At 41.4% G+C, this 21603-nt stretch overlaps 2 protein-coding genes, 1 non-coding gene and 1 pseudogene across 3 annotated transcripts; 1 reads left to right on the top strand and 3 right to left on the bottom strand.

The window, feature by feature from the left end:
- Positions 1-630: 630 nt before the first annotated feature.
- LOC106437304 (aspartic proteinase CDR1-like) lies at positions 631-2233 on the bottom strand. The gene has a single exon (XM_013878213.3). The coding sequence runs from the start codon at positions 2231-2233 to the stop codon at positions 872-874; it is 1362 nt and encodes a 453-aa protein (XP_013733667.3). The 3' UTR covers positions 631-871.
- A 6793-nt stretch (positions 2234-9026) lies between these two features.
- Positions 9027-9995, top strand: LOC106423903. The gene has a single exon (XM_013864654.1). The coding sequence runs from the start codon at positions 9027-9029 to the stop codon at positions 9993-9995; it is 969 nt and encodes a 322-aa protein (XP_013720108.1).
- Positions 9996-10033: 38 nt separating this feature from the next.
- On the bottom strand, positions 10034-17838 carry LOC106423902 (annotated as a pseudogene).
- Positions 17839-19752: 1914 nt separating this feature from the next.
- Positions 19753-19859, bottom strand: LOC125586573. Its single transcript, XR_007323110.1, has one exon. It is a non-coding gene; the product is annotated as a small nucleolar RNA R71 (small nucleolar RNA).
- Between the last annotated feature and the right edge of the window lie 1744 nt (positions 19860-21603).

Here is a 21603-nt window from a genome sequence, read left to right as displayed (position 1 = left end):
ATTTTTTTATTAAAAATATTAACCACATAGTAAAATTAATTTATCAGAGTTATACCAACTTAATTCATTAAAGAAATAAAGTTTAATTTTTTTAACATAAATCTATACTATTAAAGCAGAATTCTATTGTCCTTTTTACCTTAGTCTGCCCTTTCTTTACTAACATTGCATGTTTCATTAAGGGCAATCAAGTAATATTAATAACATATTTATATTGGGCCATTTTTTTCGGATCAAGCCCAATGTCCACATCAGATCTCTCTTGGGCCATTTGGACCGATTAAGAAATCAGATCCAATTCTCACTTTTTTTTTTCTTTAGGTCATTGAATCCAAGTTCAAATAATTTTTTTCAACCATTTTTAATTATTTTTTTTCTTTTCTTAATATAATTTAAGCATTCATAAAAAAATTGATTTTTTTCATTGAAAAGTATAAATATTTATTAAAAGTATATAATTTTTTTATTAAAAATATTAACCACATAGTAAAATTAATTTATCAGAGTTATACCAACTTAATTCATTAAAGAAATTAAGTTTAATTTTTTTTAACATAAATAGCCATTTAAAATGAAACACGATAAAGAAAGATAAAAGTTTAAGTCTTTTATAAAATAAAACACAAATATATGAAATATGACATTTACTAAATATTTGTCAATTGAAAAAAAAAAGGAAAATAAACCCTCAAAATCTAGTTGATGTTTAAAACAAATCCATTCTCTCCGGTCTTATTAAAGAAAGGACAAATTAAATAAAACAAATCCATTCTCTATGGTATTATTAGAAACGACATATATAAATAAAACAAATCCATTCACTATAGTATTATTAATGAAAGTACATATAAAAATAAAACAAACCCATTCTCTATAGTCTTATTAGTGAAAGGACAACTATAAATAAAACAAACTTAATGTTAAACTGTGAAAACGATGCTGCAGAAGTTGAGTCTCTTGGTTTTTTGTCTTCTGTAACACCACAATCGGTGGGTTTAAACGAAACCTGTAGTGAAGAACGATCATAACCAACCAAGAAGTTGTTCTGTGCTCTGTTACCAAAAAGGGCCGCTTCAGCAACTGGTGTCATCGGACTACACATAATCATCAGACAAATGGCTTCTCCGTCAGCCATATAAGTATTGTTTTTATCCAAAACAAGATCTGCACCTGCAGAGAAATGCATTGTGATCACTGGGAAGATATCCATCGTCTTCGTTTTGTAGCAATGCGTGCCGTCGGAGAGAGTAAATTGTTCCGCAGTCACAACCTTTTCCACCGACTCCCTCACTAGGCTGCAGTAGCTAGCGGGCAAGTAGGTGAAGGTGGTTCCAGAGTCTATCATCATGTTCCCGTCTACGGCGTGAAACGGTGTCCCCAATGTTTCAACGCGAGTCTCCCCAACGCTGACGGCGTCTAAGTTTAGGTAATAGAAACCAGGTTTCTCCGTTTTCGTAAACATAGGTGTTGATACAGTCCCATCTCCCGACACAATAGCATTACTTCCAAAGCTGATCTTACTAGTTCCCTCAGGCGAAAAGCAGTAAGAAAAGGCACCGAGCATGTCTTTACCCATCTGAGAGATGAGAGATAAAGACATCCAACTTAGACCAACAATGCCCGAAGCGGTTGTTATAAACCCTGAGCTGTTGTGCGAACATCCAATAACGGTTTTAGGCATTACATAGGAGTGGCCAGAAGTGGATTGGATGGTGACGGTCTCGGTTGCTAAGCTTCCTATGGTGTAGCTTTGGTCTCCGTAGACCAAATCATAGTTACAAGAAGGGTTACGGGTATTGCATGTTCTCGCTTTGTAGGTCGAGGATTTCGAAGGGTCGAATATTATATTGCGTTGGTTGTAGCAGTTAAGACAAGGCAGACATTGTGTCCATATGATCTCGCTGCCTGTGTCTATTTCTGCGTCGATCTCGACAGGAGGTGTACCAATTTTGAGTTTCATGAGATACTCGGAGGTTTCAAAGAAGATGTCGGCGTAAGGAGATGATCGGAGTTGATCATCAACATTAGAGCGTCGAGAAGATGATGAATTAGTGCGACGGTGGATTAGGTCCATGGTGAAGCCGCTGGGAGGTGATGAGGCTGTGGCGGTAATAAAGAGAAAAGCTGTAATGATTTGAAGAGAGAGTATAATGCTCATCATTCTGGTTGCAAAAGACATGGTGATCGGGTAATAGTTTTTAGGTTTTGAGAGACAATGCAACTTCTTGATCATCCCATGCACATATTTATACAGTATGTGGACTTTAGCCGTAATTGTTAATTCTCCTGATTTGTCATTTTCCCAATTTTGTTATTTCCATTTTGAATATTTTAACAATTTTGTTTCTAAGAGTTTACTATGGTTTCCTAGTTTTTTACGTTCTATTTATGGAATTATCACTATTATAGCTAAATGCATTTTTTTTTTTTGAAAAAAAGGCAGCTAAATGCATATTTTACGTAATTGTTAACTGTCCTGACTTGACAACTTTTCCAATTTTGCTGATTTGATTCCATTTCCGAATATATTACAATTTTTCTTAAAAGTTTACATTGATTTTCTGGTTTTCCATTTTTTGACGTTCCAGTAATTGATATTATCACTTTATTATAGTGAAATGTTTTTTACGTAATTGTTCTAAACCCTTATAAAAAATACAAAACTTTTAGGTTTTTTTTGTGCAACAACAACTTCATTTCTTAATGGGATTCTGATACAAAATAGTTTAAAGACTGTTTAGCCAAGCCATCCTCAAAAGAAAGAGAACCATGATGGCAGAAGCTAAACAGAACCGAATCAAAGTTTTTCCACAAAAGATGGATATCAGAACAAATTTCATGAAGATCAGAGAAAGTGAGTGAGCCGTTGATTGCTCCTACAAGTTGTTTCGAATCTGAATTGAAGATAATCTTGGTGAATCCTAATCTCAGTGCATGTTCCACTGCAGTTCACATTGCTAGCCCCCACGAGAGGCGAAATCACGAATGCATGATGAAGACTTTACAAACAGAGAAAGAGAAAGGAATCGAGCTCGAAATAAATTATCTAAGAAGTCTCATGAAATGCATTCATTATCACATTGTAATAATATTGAACAACTATCAACTCCCTCCCAAGATATTACATGTTGGTCATGCTCTCAGGAGCAGGCATTTTCTATGTTTACATTGGATACTAAGATGCTCCGTCACATTGTTTATGTTTACTACATTATGTTTGAGTGGGTACTTCTTGTCTTTATAGGTATAATCCATTTAAAATCTAGATTGCATAATTCTGTGAGAGAGGAACTCTAGATTGCATAATTTTGTGAGAAAACCGACATAGATTTTGGTCAAAGAAATTTTAACCTGTTATACGTGCATTTTGGAAGGATCGCAGAGACATGGGGATTTTTTCAGAGGACAGCTCATTTTCCAAGCTCAGAATCACATCTGATCACATGGTTCAAATATTTCCAACCTTACTCATCTTTCCTAATCGTTATCTTATTGTTTCATCCATGGCTTGCCTTCTCACTTTGACTGTATCTTTTTCTGCCTCTGTTTTTCTTCATGCGTTATGATCTGTATTGAGGTTAGGGAAATAACATCTTTATTTGCTTCATATTATTTTACCAGATCTACAAAAGTAATACGTCGGTATTCATCAAAATTCCTGTAGAACATATTATTCTTTGAGAATAATCATTTTAAGTGAAGCCGAAGAAAGACTATATATCATAGTTCCTTTCACTCATATTTGCTCTCTGACCCGAGTCCTAAGGCTGCACCTTTCTTCCTTGTTTCTCACTCCTTTTCAAATCTCAACCACTTTTCTTTACCCAAAATAGTAAGTTTTTAGGGTTTCAACCTCAAACAGCCACAAAGCCGTCGCAACCTCCTCCACTCCGGGCCGGAGACCCCGTCTTCCGCCCCTCCACCGAGGGCCTGTGATAGGATCGACAGCTACTCTCCTACACAGCCACCTCAACGCTACCGACTCTACATCCTTTCAAACCTCCCCAAACTGCACTTAGAATGGCAAGAAGACTCACAGCGCTGGAGAAAGGAAAAGGGCTCGCTTTGCCTGATAACCAGAAAGGACGCATGAGAATAAGAGCCCCTGCCTTCGACAACTCTGCTCTCATACAGGCAAACATCAACAAGCTCATAGGGCGGCTCACAAACACAAGAGAACAGAGAATCTTGCAACTACTAGAGGAGCTACCGAAGACATGGGTACTGAATGGAAATGTCTCTGGCTCAGATCTAGGCCATGACACATTTCAGTTCAGATTCGAACTTGAAGAGTACCTAAGGAGCGTACTAGTGAACCGACCATACCACTCTAACTCTTGGATGGTTATCCTCCAAAGATGGGAACCTATCATCTCACCCACATTCCCTTCTCAGATCCCCTTTTGGATCCAACTTAGAGGACTCCCCCTGCATTACTGGCATGAGAGGATGATCTACGACATCGGCCAGGATCTTGGAACGTTGGAGGACTACAAGATCACCCAGACCTCAACAAAAATTTGTGTATCTCTGGACGGTCTAGCACCACTTCCAATGGAGACCATTGTAGAATTTGAAGTTGGAGAAGAGACACTGGTCACCCTGGAATATGAAAGCCTGAAGAGATACTGCTCAAATTGCAACTCTCTGATTCACAGCTCTAGATACTGCTCCCAGATCCAAACAGAGAACACACAACACAAGCGCATCGAAGCTTCATCAAGAGAGGAAAACAAAGGAGCCAGACAATACTCACCATATGAAAGGAGCCAGACCTACACGAGAAAGCCGCCAGGCCCCCACTTCCCCCCCCCCCCCCCCCCCCCCCCCCCCCCCACCAACGAGTCCAAAACCACGCCACTGGAAGAGACTCCTCCTTCAGAGAGACAGTGGACAGACATGGAAGACCTTTTGGAGAAAGAGTCCCTATAAAGCTAATACAGACGAAACCATTGAGAAAAAAGATTACTCCGGAATACAGCAGCCAAAATCACAACACAGAATGAAACTCATCTGTCAACAAACTGCACAATGAGGCTGAAAGGAGACCCCTACCAAAACAGACGCGCATAACTCAATCTTACCAATGGGTAGAAAGATCCAAAGGGGGAGCCACTCCGACAGAACTGGAGCCTCGACAGCAAGTGGGCCTTGTGGACAAAACTAATACCCATCCAGCAAATGGAATGAGGCCTCTAGAGAGAAACCTGAGCATTACTGACTTCCCACCTCTACCAACCTTGCCTCATAATACCCAGAACGAGAACGAACAGTGGAACGAAAAAGCGCCACAACTTCAGGAAGAACAGTAAACCGCGGAACTTAATGGACCAAGAGGGAACCCGAGAGCTGAACCTACAGCAATAACTTAAAGTGGTCAAAACATCTATCACATTCCCTCAACAGAAGAGGTTATGGAGGAACTACACGAGGTAACACTACAGTACCTCAACTGCCCAGACCCCAAGGAAGCAGCAGCTAGACGCCAAAGAGTACTCATAAGTGATGCAATAGGAGATATGGAGGAAGCTGCATCAACAATTATTGCAGCCGCAATCAGAAATGCTCCACAGCAACCAACAGTACCTCAGCAACAACATCAAACTCTGGCTTCCAACCAGACCAAGTCCTAATCCCTCAGGAAAACCAGGAGATACTAATAGAGGGAGGACCAGAGCTAGCACCACAGAAGAGAAAAAGAGGAAGACCTACAAAGACAAAAATAGGCCTTAGCCCAAAAATCTTCGTAGGGACTAATCTAAGAAAAAGTAATTTTTCACAAGTGCAAGGATCACCGTCAAGAAGCAAGAACTCACCAGGAAGTTCAGGAAAGAATCAACACAATAAAAAGGATCAGAATGAGAGAGCAGGACCATCCAATACCAATGCAAATCCAGCTGATACCAACAATCTCGAGGAAGAAACCAGATTTTCGGTCTCCTCCACCCCAGGTTCCTTAACTGTATTGAGCTGGAACTGTTGTGGGCTGGGGAACCCTGCAACAGTCCAGAGACTCAAGGAGATCCACAGAATGAATTCTCCTGACATCACCTTCCTAATGGAGACGGAAAATGGCACTAATATGATTACCAAAACTCTCGAATGGATGGCGGTGGAAAACTTCTATGTAGTTCCCCCAATAACACCGGGAGGAGGAGGTCTCCTACTCAGCTGGAAAAAGGACATCGACCTTACGGTTAGATCAGCATCCCCAAACTATATTGACACAGTTATTCACTACAAAGACACTACCTTCCAAGCAACCTTCGTGTATGGTGAGCCTGATCACAGCAAGAGACTGGCGGTCTGGAACGAACTAACAGCTTTGCAACCTGGAACGGGAGACCCCTGGTTCCTAACAGGGGACTTCAATGAATTAATAGACAACAGTGAAAAGAAAGGAGGGGCAGAGAGAGCAAAAGGAACCTTTTGTGCCTTCAGGACCTTCTTATCCGAAAATGACCTCTATGACTTGAAACACTATGGTAACTTTCTGTCCTGGAGAGGCAAGACAGGCTCACATGTGGTACAGTGTCGCCTCGATAGAACGTTGACTAATAGTGGATGGTCTGATCTCTTCCCAGCGGCTAGAAGCCAATATCTGAAATTCGAAGGATCCGACCACCGTCCCCTCCTCTCCTTCCTCGACAAATCAAGAAGCAAGGGTCAAAAGGTGTTTAGATTTGACAGAAGACTAAACGACAACCCCGAAATAAAAAAGCTTATCCAAGATACCTGGAACAGAGAACCTGAGCTCCACGTAGACGAGAGACTATCCAGATGCCGCAAAGAAATCTGTAGATGGAGCAAACAGTTTCAGGAGAACAGTAGAGCAAATATAAAAGAGCTTCGCCTCCAGCTCGATGAGGCAATGTCAAGCAAAAGCAACAAAGAAGATCTAATCTACCAACTGAATGCTCAATTACTTCAATCTTACAAAAATGAGAAAGCATTCTGGAGACAACGAAGTAGACAATTGTGGCTGACACTAGGAGATGCTAACACTGCCTACTTTCATGCGGTTACTAAAGGGAGGAAAACAAAGAATAGAATGGCAGTTATGGAAGATGATAGTGGAGTACCTTGGTTTGAAGAGGATCAAATTGCATCTGCAATATGCAAGTATTACAATTCCCTCTTCTCTTCCTCACAGAACGATGGCCAGCATACAGTCTGGGAGGCACTGCAACCCTGCATCACACAGCAAATCAACGAGAACTTAATCAGAGATCCTAGTCCAGAAGAGATCAGAGAATCTACCTTTGCCATACATCCAGATAAGGCTCTTGGCCCAGACGGTTTTTCAGCTAGTTTCTTCCAAGCTAACTGGAGTGTGGTAGGGCCTGCAATCATCAAAGAAGTCCAGCTCTTCTTCACCACAGGAACAATCCGACCCTCGCAAAACAACACTCATGTGAGATTGATTCCAAAGAAGACTGGAGCTAAAAGAGTTGTTGACTACAGACCCATTGCATTATGCAATGTGTACTTCAAGATCATATCAAAAGTATTGTCGCTACGACTAAAACCGGTCCTAAATATGATCATTTCTGAGAATCAATCAACATTTATTCCAGGCAGAGCTATCACTGACAATGTCCTAATAACACATGAGGTGTTACAATTCCTGAAACATTCAAAGGCGGAGAAGAATTGCACCATGGCTGTCAAGACATATATGTCTAAAGCATATGACCGCATTGAATGGAAATTTATAGAGAAAGTTCTACAGAGACTAGGCTTCTACGACAAATGGACTAACTGGATCCTACAATGTGTCTCAACGGTTTCCTATTCCAATCTAATCAATGAGACAGTACTAGGGTCGGTTAAACCACACAGAGGAATAAGACAGGGAGACCCCCTATCTCCCTATCTTTTCATCTTATGCGGACAGGTACTATCAGGCCTATGCAGTAAGGCAGAGAGAGATGGAACCTTACAGGGGATTCCTGTAGCACGTGGAAGTCCGAGGGTGAACCACCTCTTATTCGCGGATGACACTATGTTCTTCTGCAATGCTTCCCCCGAAAGCTGCTCTAAACTGAAGTCCATCCTCCTTGACTATGAGAAGGCCTCTGGCCAAAAGATCAATTCGGAGAAATCATCAATCACATTCTCAAGTAAAACACCAGAAGACAAGAAAACCGCAGCAAAAACTCTACTGGGCATTGATAAAGAAGGGGGAACATGTAAGTACCTTGGACTACTGGAGTATTTTAGCAGGAAGAAGCGAGATATGTTTACTTCCATTGTAGAACGAATCAGACAGAGAGCTTCTAGCTGGTCAACGAGATGACTATCCAAGGCGGGAAAACTAACTATGCTCAAATCAATCCTGCTTTCCATCCCAACATATCCAATGTCTTGCTTTGAAATCCCTGCAAGTCTGTGCAAACGAATACAATCAGTCTTAACCCGCTTCTGGTGGGATGACTCTCTAAACAACACCAAAAAGATGTGTTGAATAGCATGGAGCAAAATGACTAAACCAAAAGCGGGGGGGGGGGGGGGGGGAGGCCTAGGACTCAAAGATATACAACTATTCAACCAAGCGCTCCTAGCTAAACAGGCATGGAGAATCCTAACGACCCCTGACTATCTATTAGCTCGGATACTGCTAGGAAAATATTGTCACAAAACATCTTTTGTCGAAGCCCAAACCCCCGCAGTGTGCTCACATGGCTGGAGGAGTATACTACACTGCAGAGACTTATTAAAAGGAAACGTGGGGAGGGTTATAGGGAATGGAGAGGATACTAAAGTATGGAATGACTCATGGATAACACTACAAGAGAACATTAAAATCTATGGGCCAGTACCAGAGGTAGGAATGGACCTTCGCGTATCTGATCTACTAACATCTGAAATGAAGTGGTGAATCAAGACTAAAAGAGTTCATACCTCTGGTTGCGGACAGAGTCAAATGCATTAGGCCAAGCGAGACAGGAGCAACAGATACGTATATTTGGCATGCAGCAAAGTCAGGTATATACTCTTCCAAGACGGGTTATTTTACAGCCTCTATGGGAGAAGCAAATCCTGAACCAGCAGATCCCAATAGCTTCGACTGGATCAAAGATATATGGAGAGGCAACTTCTCTCCCAAAATGAGAATGTTTCTCTGGTCAATAGTTCAGAACGCTCTTCCATTGGGAGTTCACCTGCAACACAGAGGCATTAACTCAGAAGCGGTTTGTAAAAGATGCAAAGATGTTGAAACTGCTATGCATACATTCTTCTTCTGCCCCTTCGCACAAAGGGTATGGGAGCTAATCCCCTTACACAGAGGAATGTCGATCGCAACAGATAGAAACTTCAAAGACGCAATCATCAAATTTCGTAAAGATGTCTGCTTGCTACCATCACGAGTCTCAGGAAACATCCTCCCCTGGGTTTGTTGGGCGTTGTGGATTGCTTGCAACACACTAATCTTCGAGGACCAACTCTCTACACCAGAGGAAACGGCGACGAGGGCAATACGATCATCGCAGGAATGGGGACTCGCGCAAGGACTGAAGGATCAAATACCAAAACGCGCAGAGAACCAACCCAATTTGAATCAGAACCAACCTGAAAGAAACACGATAATGGTTTGCAAATCGGACGCCGCATGGGACAAAGGATCGAACAAAGCATGGCTAGCTTGGATTCTCATAGATGCATCGGGAATCTGTAAACACAGAGGAGCCACAACCCAGGACTTTCTCTCCAGCCCATTGATCGCAAAAGCCCTAGCCCTACGATCGGGAATCATCTCCGCATCAGCGATGGAAATCTCGGATCTCCAGATGTTGTCTGACAACCAAACGCTTATTAAAGCCATCAACAACGACATCCAGAACCCAGAGATCTATGGTATTGTGAAAGATATCCAAAAGATCTCCTCTGGTTTTGTCGATATCACTTTTTCTTTTGTATCTCGCGTGTTTAACGGTGAAGCTGATGCCTTAGCAAAAGCCACCCTAAACAGATCTTCTGTAATGGACCCATGAGTGGGCTGAACCTAATGGGCCTGAGGCCAGTTTCTGTTTCTGGTTTAATGAAAATTTGGTGAACAAAAAAAGAAAAAAAATCATTTTAAGTTTGAAAAAAATAGGGTCGAAAGTTGTGAAAATAACGTAAGGAGATGGGACACCAAAGAATAATCAAGAAACAATATTACACTGCTGAGTATCTTCCTACATATCATCAATGGAGAAGGTGAGAAAAAGTGATGGAGTTCTTGGAGATATACATGTCATGATGAAGCAGTCAATTATTATTCGTTTAAGAGTGCGACTCAACAATTCATTCGCATATTGATGTTTAAAACAAATCCATTGTCCATCGTTTTATTAATGAAAGGACATAAATAAATAAAACAAATCCATTCTCTATAGTCTAATTAATGAAAAGGACAAATATAAATAAAACAAACTTAATGTTAAACTGTGAAAACGATGCTGCAGAAGTTGAGTCTCTTGGTTTTTTTGTCTTCTGTAACACCACAATCGGTGGGTTTAAAAGAAACCAGTCGTGAAGAATGATCATAACCAACCAAGAAGTTGTTTTGCGCTCTATTACCAAAAAGAGCTTCTTCAGCATTACACAGAATAACCAGACAAATGGCATGTCCATAAGCCATATACGTATTGTGTTTATCCAAAACAAGATCTGCACCTCCAGAGAAATGCATTGTGATCACTGGAAAGACATCCATGGTGTTCGTTTTGTAGCAAAAGCGAGCCGTCCGCGTAAGTTACTCGTTCCGCTGTAACAAAATTTTCCACTGCCTCCCTCACTAGGCTACAGTAACTCGTGGGCAAGGAGCATACAGTTGATCATGTTACTGTCTACTGCGTGAAACGGTGTCCCCAGTGTTTCAACGCGAGTTTCCCCAACGCTGACCGCGTCTAGGTTTAGGTAATAGAAACCGGGTTTCGCCTTCTTCAGAAACATAGGTGTTGATACAGTCCCATTCCCTGACACAATAGCATTACTTCCAAAGTTGATCTTACTAGTTCCCCCAGGGGATAAGCAGAAAGAAAAGGCACCGTGCATGTTTTTGCCCATCTGAGAGATGAGTGATGAACGATCCCAACTTAGACCAACAATGCCAGAACCGGTTGTTTGAAACACTGAGCTGTTGTGCGAACATCCAATAACAGTTTCAGGCATTACATAGGATTGGCCAGAAGTGGATTTGATGGTGACAGTCTCGGATGCGAAGCTTCCTTTGGAGTAGCTTTGGTCTCCCTATATCAACTTATAATCACAAGAGGGGTCATTAGGGGTATTGCATTGTTTCTCTTTGTAGGTCAAGGACTTCGAAGGGTCGATTATTGGATTGCTTTGGTTGAAGCAGTTAAGACAAGGCAAGCATTGTGTCCATATGATATCGCTTCCTGTGTCTAGGATTTGAGAAGTTATGTATTCGATATAAAGTTCTGTGTTATTCATTCATGACCATAAGGTCTGTTTATATACAAGCTAGGAGATCCTAAACATATCGACAATAGGAAACTAAATACAATCGAGATAAGGATAAGCTAATAGATAAGTCTAAACTATATATATCAAAGTATATCGTAATACCCCCCCCCCCTCCTAAAGTTGGAGCATACAAGTTTCGAATGCCCAACTTGAAAAGAAAAATGTCAAACTCCTTTCGTCCTTGTGCCTTAGTAAGAATGTCCGCGAGCTGGTCTTTAGAGACAACATGTTTCGTTTCTATAGTTCTATTGATGATATGATCGCGGATGAAATGACATTCAGCTTCGATATGTTTCGTGCGTTCATGAAAAAATGGATTTCGGGACAAGTAGATGGCCGACTGATTGTCACAGATAAGAGTCATTGGTCGATCGTGTCGTATGCCGAAGTCGAAAAGAAGTCCCTTCACCCATTTTAATTCTTTCACCAGTTCAGTCATTGCTCTGTATTCGGCTACGGTAGATGAGAGAGCAACTGTATCTTGTTTCTGCGTTTTCCAAGAGATAACAGAAGAACCAATTTGAACGATCCATCCTGTCAAAGATCGTCGAGTTAGTGGGCAACCTTCCCAGTCAGAGTCAGACCAGCCAGTAACGTGTATAGGAGGAGCCGCACATAACAGTATTCCTTGACCGAGTGTACCCTTGAGATAGCGAATAACATGTATTGCAGCCTCCCAATGAGCTTCTTGTGGTTTCTACATGAATTGTGTCAGAATATGAATGGAATATGCTAAATCAGGCCGTGTTGCTCCCAAATAAACCAGTCGTCCTACGAGTCTTTTGTATCGGGCAGGATCGGTCAGAGGAGTTGATTTCGTTAAAGCAAGCCCGTGTTTCTGATCAATAGGGAAACCGGCAGGCTTACATCCAAGTAGGCCGACCTCAGTGATGACCTCAATGCAGTACTTGCGTTGACATAAATAGAATCCATCGATGCTTCTTGCAACTTCGAGACCAAGATAATATTTGAGAGAACCCAAATCCTTCATGTGAAAACACGCTGATAGATAGGACTTGAAATCATTAATGGCCGTAGAGGAGTTTCCAGCAATAACAAGATCGTCAACGTAGACAAGCACTCGGAGTGTAGAGCCATCTTTGGTGATGACAAAAAACGAGTAATCACTATGAGATTGAGTGAAACCGAAGGCGCGTAGGGCGAAAGTAAGCTTAGCAAACCAGCATCGTGGAGCTTGTCGCAGGCCGTAAAGAGGTTTCCGTAGTCGACACGCTCTATTATCCGAGTCGGATTGAAAACCAGGTGGTAGTTTCATGTAAACCTCTTCATCTAAATCTCCATGAAGAAACACAATATTAATGTCCATCTGAAGGACCTCATAGTTTTGTTTCGCAGCAATATCAAGGAAAATACGAACCGTAGTCATCTTCGCAACAGGGGCAAAGGTCTCTCCATAATCGATTCCCTCAACTTGGTGATTTCCAAGAATGACGAGCCTCGCTTTATATTTTTCCAAAGTTCCATCAGCCTTTAGTTTTATTCTAAAAATTCACTTACAGCCAAGTGCCGTTTTGCCTGGAGGTAATGTAACCAAATCCCAAGTTTTGTTCAATTCTAAGGCATCGATCTCGAAACGCATTGCTTTCTTCCAGACATCAAGAAGTACCGCTTCTTTGAACGAACGGGGCTCCATGACGAGTGAGAGAGCCGTTAAGTAACTGCAGTGTGATTGAGAAAAACGAACAGTCGTATAATAATCAGAGATGGGATAGACCGTACCTGAGGACGTTGATGGAGCGAAGGCTGTGAGAGGAGTGAGAGAGACTGTATTTATAACAAAATCCGTAAGACGTGTCGAAGGTTTCTTTGTTCGTTGGCCGCGACCTAATTCTTGTTCAGTGGTAGGTGCCGTTGAGGTTGTTGTAGAAGTGTCAAGAGAGATCAAAGGTGTGGTAGTCGCGGTCGATTTTGAAGGTATATCAGTCGATGTCGAGGTCCTAGGTAAATCAGTCGATGTCAAAGGTATATCAGTCGAGGTCGAAGGTATATCGGATAAGGGCATCTCAAGTTCTTCAGAGATCGTGGTTGTAAGTGAATCCGTTTGTGGTTGTATGATAGGTGTGTCGGGTTGTTTTTCTAGTTAAGGAAAAACGTTTTCCTGAAAGAGAACATCTCGTGAGGTGAAACATTCTTATTTTTCCAGGTCATATAGTCGATAACCTCTCTTGCCGTAAGGGTATCCGATGAATATGCAGCGACGGCTTCGGGAGGCAAACTTGTCGCCATTGTGATATTGGTTATGTGCGTAGCATAAACATCCGAAAACACGGAGCTGGTCGAACAATGGTTGGCGTTTAGAGCATCTCAAAGGGCGTTTTATCATTCAAGAGCTTCGATGGCGTACGATTGATAAGATAGCATGCCGTCAAAGCGCATTCAGCCCAAAATTCGATCGGTAAGCCAGCTTGGAAACGCAATGCTCTTGCTACATTCAGGATATGTCTGTGCTTTCATTCCACACGACCGTTCTGTTGTGGAGTTCCCACGCAGGAGGCTTCATGTATGATGCCTTGTTCCCTGAAGTATTTTGTGAGACACATAAATTCGGTGCCATTATCGCTTCGGAGGATCTTTACATTGTGGTCGAACTGTCGTTTGACAAGAGCGATGAACTCTTGAAGTCGGTTGGGAACTTGAGTTTTATCAAGGAGTAGATAAAGCCAGATGGCTCTTGAGTAATCATCAACGATGGTTAATAAGTATTTGGACCAGCAGAATGCTGAAGTGCGATATGGTCCCCATAGGTCACAATGAATTAGCTCAAAAGAAGATGATGCTTTATTATAACTCTCTGAAAACGAGTTTCGTGTTTGTTTTGACCGAAGACAAACATCACAACTAGATAGACAAAGCGCAAGACTAGACTTAAGTTTAACACCAGGAAGTAAGTTGATAATGCGGGAAGATGGATGTCCGAGACGTTGATGCCACAAAACACCTTCATCACTTGTTGAAGCGTTGAAAGTAGCTGCAGTCTCTAAACCTCGGAATAAATACAGTCCTTCTCCCTCTCGTTCACCCCCTCCAATCAGCGTCCTCGTAGTGTGGTCCTGCAAAACAACAAGGCGATCAGTCACTTGGCCGACAAGAGAATTATCTGTAAGAAGTTGGCCAAAAGATTTTAAATTCGTGTGGAAGCCATCAACATAATAGACGTTTTGCAATTATATCTAAGAAGTCAGTCGTATTGTTCCTCGTTTTGTAGTTAAAACGTTATCTCCAGCTGGTAATTTTACCGAGATTGGAGATACGAGATGTGTGTCGTGAAGCAGGTCGAGACGGCCAGTCATGTGATGAGTGGCGCCTGTATCAAGGATCCAAACAGGATCATTGTTCTTACCACTTAGTCGATCTCCGTCGGTAGTAGGTTTTGTCGGGTTGAGTAGTTTGACCAGTGTCTGCCATTGGGAGTCTGAGAAGCCAGTAAGACCTTGTCGATCGTTGTAGGTTAGTGTCAGATTATCTGCTATCTCGTTCTTGGAGTTAACTAGTTGAGAGGTGTTTGCACGTGCAGCTGTGTTTTGTTCAGTCGGTTGTGCAACGCCTTGTCCTCCTTGATATTTTGTGTGGTTCCGTGGTCTAGTTCCCCACCATTCTGGAAAATTAAGAACTCGAAAACAGGAAGTAGCTCGATGTCGTAGTCTTCTGCAACTAGTACATGTTGCATTCTCGTCAGGGTTCGGTGGTCGTGGTCGATAGGAGTTGTTTTGTCTCGGTGTTGAGGAAGGTCGGTTATCTGTTTGAGCGGAAAAACTCAAAACGGACGGAGTATCAGTTTTGGCGTTGAGCTGCACAATTTTGTTCTGAACGATAGTTTGGTAAACCATGTCGAGGTCTGGCAATGGGATTTGTACACAAATCTGAGATCGTACAAAACTATGAACGTCATCGATACCAAATAGGAAATCATACACTCGAATCGTTTCACGCTCTGTTTCATGAGCATTCATCAGATTGCATTCACACTTCCCGCAGCTGTAGGTCTTAGTCGAGAGACATTCAGCCATTGAATCTAAAATTCTTGTGAGTCGGCCAAAGTAATCTTCAACGGAGGATCCTACTTGTCTACAATTTGCAAGGGACGCACGGAGTTGTTGGTAGCGTGCACCGCTCTTGAGAGCAAATCGTTTCTTAATATGATCCCATAAGTCTTTGGCATACTCTTTATGAGAGATATTGGACCGTAGTTTAGATTTGATGGTCAGCTTGATCCAGTTGACGAGTAGGTGGTTGTTGGCTGTCCAGTCTTCAAAGTCTGTTGAGTCTTATGCTGGTTTAGGTATAGTTTCGTCGATGAAACCAAATTTCTTACGTGCACTGAGAGCGACACGAAGATTTTGTGACCATTCATCATAGTTTCGTCCATTGAGCAAGGGTTGAGAGATAACCGCTCCAGGATTATCGTTGGCTGACAAGTCGTAGGGGGAGATCCGTCGTCGAGCCGTTGATGTAGTTGCGAGAGTTTGTTCCATTGTCGAGGGTTTCAAGTCGAAGGTTAAGATAGAGAGTCGTTCGAGCTTTGTTTTAAGCTAGGTCGTGAGTCGTATTTTGCGGTAAAAATCGATAACTTAAAGTCGTGGCTCTGATACCATGAGAAGTTATGTATTCGATATAAAGTTTTGTGTTATTCATTCATGACCATAAGGTCTGTTTATATACAAGCTAGGAGATCCTAAACATATCGACAATAGGAAACTAAATACAATCGAGATAAGGATAAGCTAATAGATAAGTCTAAACTAGATATATCAAAGTATATCGTAATAGGATTGCTTCGATCTCGACAGGAGGTGTACTTATTTGGAGTTTCATAAGATACTCGTAGTTATCAATCGGCGTAAGGAGATGATCGGAGTTGATCATCAGTATTAGGACGTTGAGAAGAAGATGAATTAGTGCGACGGTGGATTAGGTCCATGGTGAAGCCGCTGGGGGGTGGTGATGATGCTGTGGCAGTAATAAAGAGAAAAGCTGTAAGGATTTGAAGAGAGAGGGTCATGATCATCATTCGGATTGCAAAAGACATGGTGACTGAATAATACTTTTTAGTTTTGAGACTCTATGCAACTTGATCATTCATGCACATATTTATACATTATGAACTTTTCTCGTATCAGTTACTTGTCCTGAATTTTCAATTTTATTTCTTCCATTTTTATTATTTCCACTTTTGAATATTTTACAAAAAAAAATTCTAAGAGCTTATTCTGGTTTGTGGTTTCTCATTTTTTACGTTTCTATTAATGGAATTATCACTATTATAGCGAAATCTATATTTTACGTAATTGTTAATTTTCCTGACTTGGCAGCTTTTCCAATTTTGCTGCTTTGATTCCATTTCCGAATATATTACAAATTTGTTTTCAAAAAGTTTACACTGATTTCTGGTTTTTCATTTTTTATGTTCCAGTAATGGATATTAGATCAATTTATTATAGTGAAATGTTGTTTACGTAATTGTTCATAAACCCTACTAAAAATACAATACCTTTCATTAAAAAAAAAGAATACAGTACTTTTAGGCTATTTAAAAAGGTAAGTTTATCAATATAACTATGCTTTTTGTGGACTCCATTAATTTGGCCAGTTTGATCTTAGGTTTCAGCCCATGCAATTTAAATGGTGGTTCGGATCTAGCTATCCCTTGTATCAGTAGAAAGAAATTTCATAACTTTTTTATGCTATTCAGACTAATAGAAAGAAAAAAAAAATCTGAAAAACAGGCAAAGATGGCATATCAAAACACTGCTTTAGAAATACAGAGGTTGCCGGAATACCATATTAAAAGTGAGCACTGGTAGAAAACTATCATTATCGTTCTCGATAATGGTGATTAGACCAGTGGAGATAAAGATCGCAGTGAAGATTATCGGTTGGGATACAAAGATTAGAGGTTAATCAAGCAAGTCCAGTGGTAAGGCTGGTGTCAGCATTAATGGATCTAGAGCTTGAGGTGAATCACGCGAGCATGCTAGTGGTTAGAGATTTGATGATTCAACAAGCAACTGTGAAGATGGAATTCAAAACTGGAGAAGATGAACAGTATACTATTATATTTTCAGAGCATAGAATAGAGTGCTTCAAGAGAATGTGAATATGACAATGATGTGGTTAGATAGTGCTTTAGTATATGAGGTCTTGTTAATTATGTCATTTTCGACGACAACGAATGCATCTCTTACATAATATATGTCAATCACATTGTAAAAAGGAAGTGAACATCAAACTATATACAATACATTTTACACAACATAATATTGATATCTTGCATATTTCCATTGTCTTATCCATTCACCCATGTGCATTTTGGTCATATAGACTAAGATTTAGCCATGTTTAGGTTGCATTTTGCATACATGAGTCTTTATCAGGTATTGGAGTACCACATGGAGTTCTTGGAGACATTTGGGTGCATTTGGAGCTCAAAAGAGGTGATTAAGGTGATCATTGGACGAGCAATGCATGGAGCGACCTACCGGAGCGACGCCATGAACTCGCTCGCCATCTACGCTTCGGAGCGACCTCCTAGAGCGACACCCTAAGGTCGCTCGCGAGGAGACGACCCGGGAGCGACGTCTTCGGAGCGACACAGCCAGGTCGCTCGCGAAGAAACGACCCGGGAGCGACCTCTCGCAGCGACGTGCCGAGGTCGCTCCGCGTCTATTTGTTTGGCCAAATTCATTTTTTCTCAAGGGCCTTTTGGTCATTTCATTATGCACGTTTTTACTTTTCAAAACGTATGTTTTAAGCACCTTTGGTAGCCACCAGGCAAAGGGAGCTCTTTTCTGAAGAACAACTAGTAAAACTTCTTTTGATTCAGATTTCATTGCTTTCATCTTGTGTTCTTGTTGATTTCTTATCTATTTCTCTACATGATTAATCTGAAATCCAATATGGGTTTAAGAGGAATCATGGAGATTAGTGAGTAATCACATTTTGAATTCATGGGTTAGGGAGATTAAAGGTGATTAGGTTAGTTCTAGGATGTTTTAGTGTAGATCATTCTTGTTCCTTACTAGTAGAGTATTCATAATGCATCTTCTGAGTTGGCCACTCAAAAGTTGATCAATAAGCATTTTCCACCCAAAAGGTGTTTGATGAAATGCTTGAGACAATTCTCCTAGGCTTTTAGTATACTTTGCCAATGACATTTGTTGTTAAAGGTGCTAAGATAGCTTATAGACTTGTTAGTAATGATTGCTTTCACATTATTCAACCAAAGACATTTGATGTTTGAGATATGTTAGCAAATGAGCATTCATCTAGACATAGAGCTTGCTTAGAATTGTGTCTAGTCTTAAGGTCGATAGTTTGATTGATCATTTGCCATCCTTAGTTCGATACTTGATCACCCAAGGTCTAATCTCTATGCCTATGAGTTCTCTTTTCCCTTAGTCAAGAAAGTATCATTCTGTAATTACTTTCTAGTATTCGTAGTAGTAGTAGTTTAAAACTCATCTAAATCATTGGTTGCACTTAGATTAAGTGAGTACTTGCATTCTCGGTGCTTTGATATCCCTCAGAACTGGTTCGACATTCACTCATACTACAACATTTGTCTTAGGAGCCTGAAAACTCCTAACATCAAATTGGCGCCGTTGCCAAATTCTGAGTAGATTTCAACATTGAGATTTAGTCACTTGCTTGAGACTAAGTCATTTTTAATTTCTTTTGTGACTGATTCTCCTTCTTCACCTCCCTTTAACTTTCAGGTGTATGAACTTGAGGAGCAGGGGTCCATCAAACCTAGTTCCAAGAGTTGCAGATATCAGAGGTTTAGAGAGAGAGTGTGCTAGAGCGAGAAGAGAAGAAGAGCAACAGGCTCACTTGCAGAGATTGGATATTGATATGGCAGATCAACCGCAAGGGCCAGAACACCCACAGCGAGCAGGTCGATCCATTGGTACCTATGATCGTCCAAACATCAATGGTCAGAGATTGGGTATCCGCGCTCCACCAGTGGAAGCCAACAACTTTGAGGTCAAACCAGGACTCCTCAACGTGATCGAGAACAACAAGTATCATGGCTTGCCTGTAGAGGACCCTTTTGATCACTTGGACAAGTTTGACAGCTACTGCGGATTGTCAAAAACCAATGGAGTGTCCGAAGACGCCTTCAAGCTCAAGCTATTCCCTTTCTCTTTGGGGGATAAGGCACGCTAGTGGGAGAAGACTGTACCCAGTGAATCCATCACTACTTGGGATGAGTGCAAGAGAGCATTCTTGGAGAAATTCTTCTCATCCTCAAGACCTGCTAAGCTGAGAAATGAGATCTCCAGTTTCCAACAGAAGAACTTGGAAGGATTCAGTGAAGCCTGGGAGAGATTCAAAGGCTATCAAACCAAATGCCCACATCATGGTTTCTCTAAGGAGAGCTTGCTCAGTACCTTCTACAGAGGTTCCCTTCCTAAGTACAGAGCCAGATTGGATACAACTAGCAATGGGTTCTTCTTTGGAATAATTGAAGATGATGTAGAAGAGCTGGTTGACAACATGGTGAAGAGTGATGCAGTCTACAGTGAAGACCACGACAGAGGCAATAGGGGTGATGATAAGCAGACAAGGAAAGAGATCAAAGCTTTGGAAGACAAGGTCGACCTACTCATTGCTGAAAAAGCCACCCAAGAGCAGCTGAAGTTTGTTGGTAACTCCAAGCAGAAAGATCCACCTGTTGTCCATGAGGTTGAGGGCTTGGAAGGTCAGGAAGAGCTGTGTTTCGTCAACAACAATGGTAGCTGGTTCAAAAAAGAGCCCAATTTTCAGTACAACAACTACCAACAGAAATCCTATCCCAACAACCAACAGAGTGGTTATCCGCCTAGAAACAACCAGCAAGGCAGCTATCAGCCTCAACAAAACCCCTCGTCTGGTTCCTCTGCTCCTCAAGAGAGCAGCACTGATACCTTACTGAAACAAATCTTGGAGTCTCAGACTAGAAGTGAGAAGCATGTTGGTTATGAGTTGAAGAACCTTCATTCCAAGATTGAAGGGAGCTACAATGAGCTCAACAACAAATTTTCACATCTTGCTTCTACATTCAAGAATTTAGAGAATCAGTTTGCTTCAATGAACACTCACCAGAATCGCCAGCAAGGATCTTTACCTGGAAAATCTGACCAAAACCCCAAAGAGGCCAAAACTATCACCTTTAGGAGTGGTAAGCAATTACCTCCTACAACCCTCACCAGGGATGCTGAGAAACTAGGTGAGGAGGTGGCCATCAACTTAGATGATGAAGTGGTGATTGTTGATTAGAAAATCAATGATGAAATCTTGGAGAAGATTGTGGAAGCCAAAGGTAAAGGAAAGGTTGGGGAAGAGAAGAAAATAGTGAAAGATGGTGAAGTTGTTGCTCCAGCAAGTGAGAATTCTTTTGTTCCTCCTCCCTATGAACCCAAACTTCCATTCCCTGGTACATTCAAGAGGCAGCTGCTAGAGAAGTACAAAGCTCTGTTTGAGAAGCAAATGAGTGAAGCTCAGGTTGCAATGCCCATCATCGATGCTTTCATGTTGATTCCTCAATACAACAGATTCCTGAAAGATGTTGTAGCTGCAAAGAAGAAGGAGATGGAAGGCATGATGATCATTACCCATGAGTGCAGTGCCATCATTCAGAGGCTTGATGTTCCAGAGAAGTTAGAGGATCCAGGATGCTTCACACTACCTTGTGCTCTTGGACCTATGGTATTTGAGAAATGTCTCTGCGATTTGGGAGCTAGTGTCAGCTTGATGCATTTGTCTGTTGCAAAGAAGCTTGGATTCACTCAGTACAAGAAGTGTAGATTCTCTCTGGTGTTAGCTGATCGTTCGGTGAAGTACCATGTGGGCATATTAGAGGACCTCCCTGTGAAGATTGGAAGGTATGAGATACCTACAGATTTTGTGGTGCTTGAGATGGGTGAGGAGCCTCAAGACCCATTGATTCTAGGAAGGCCATTCTTAGCTACAGCAGGAGCTATTGTTAATGTGAAGGAAGGCACGATTGATCTCCATTTGGGTAAAGAGAACATCCTCCACTTTGACATCAAGGGGAAAATGAGAAAACCAACTGTGTTCGGGCAAGTCTTCTACATTGAAGAGATGGGCACTCCTGCTGATGAGCACCTT

Source organism: Brassica napus, chromosome C4 (genome assembly GCF_020379485.1).
Source record: "Brassica napus cultivar Da-Ae chromosome C4, Da-Ae, whole genome shotgun sequence".
Taxonomy (NCBI): Eukaryota; Viridiplantae; Streptophyta; class Magnoliopsida; order Brassicales; family Brassicaceae; genus Brassica; species Brassica napus.
This window is presented reverse-complemented; position numbering and strand designations above follow the sequence as displayed.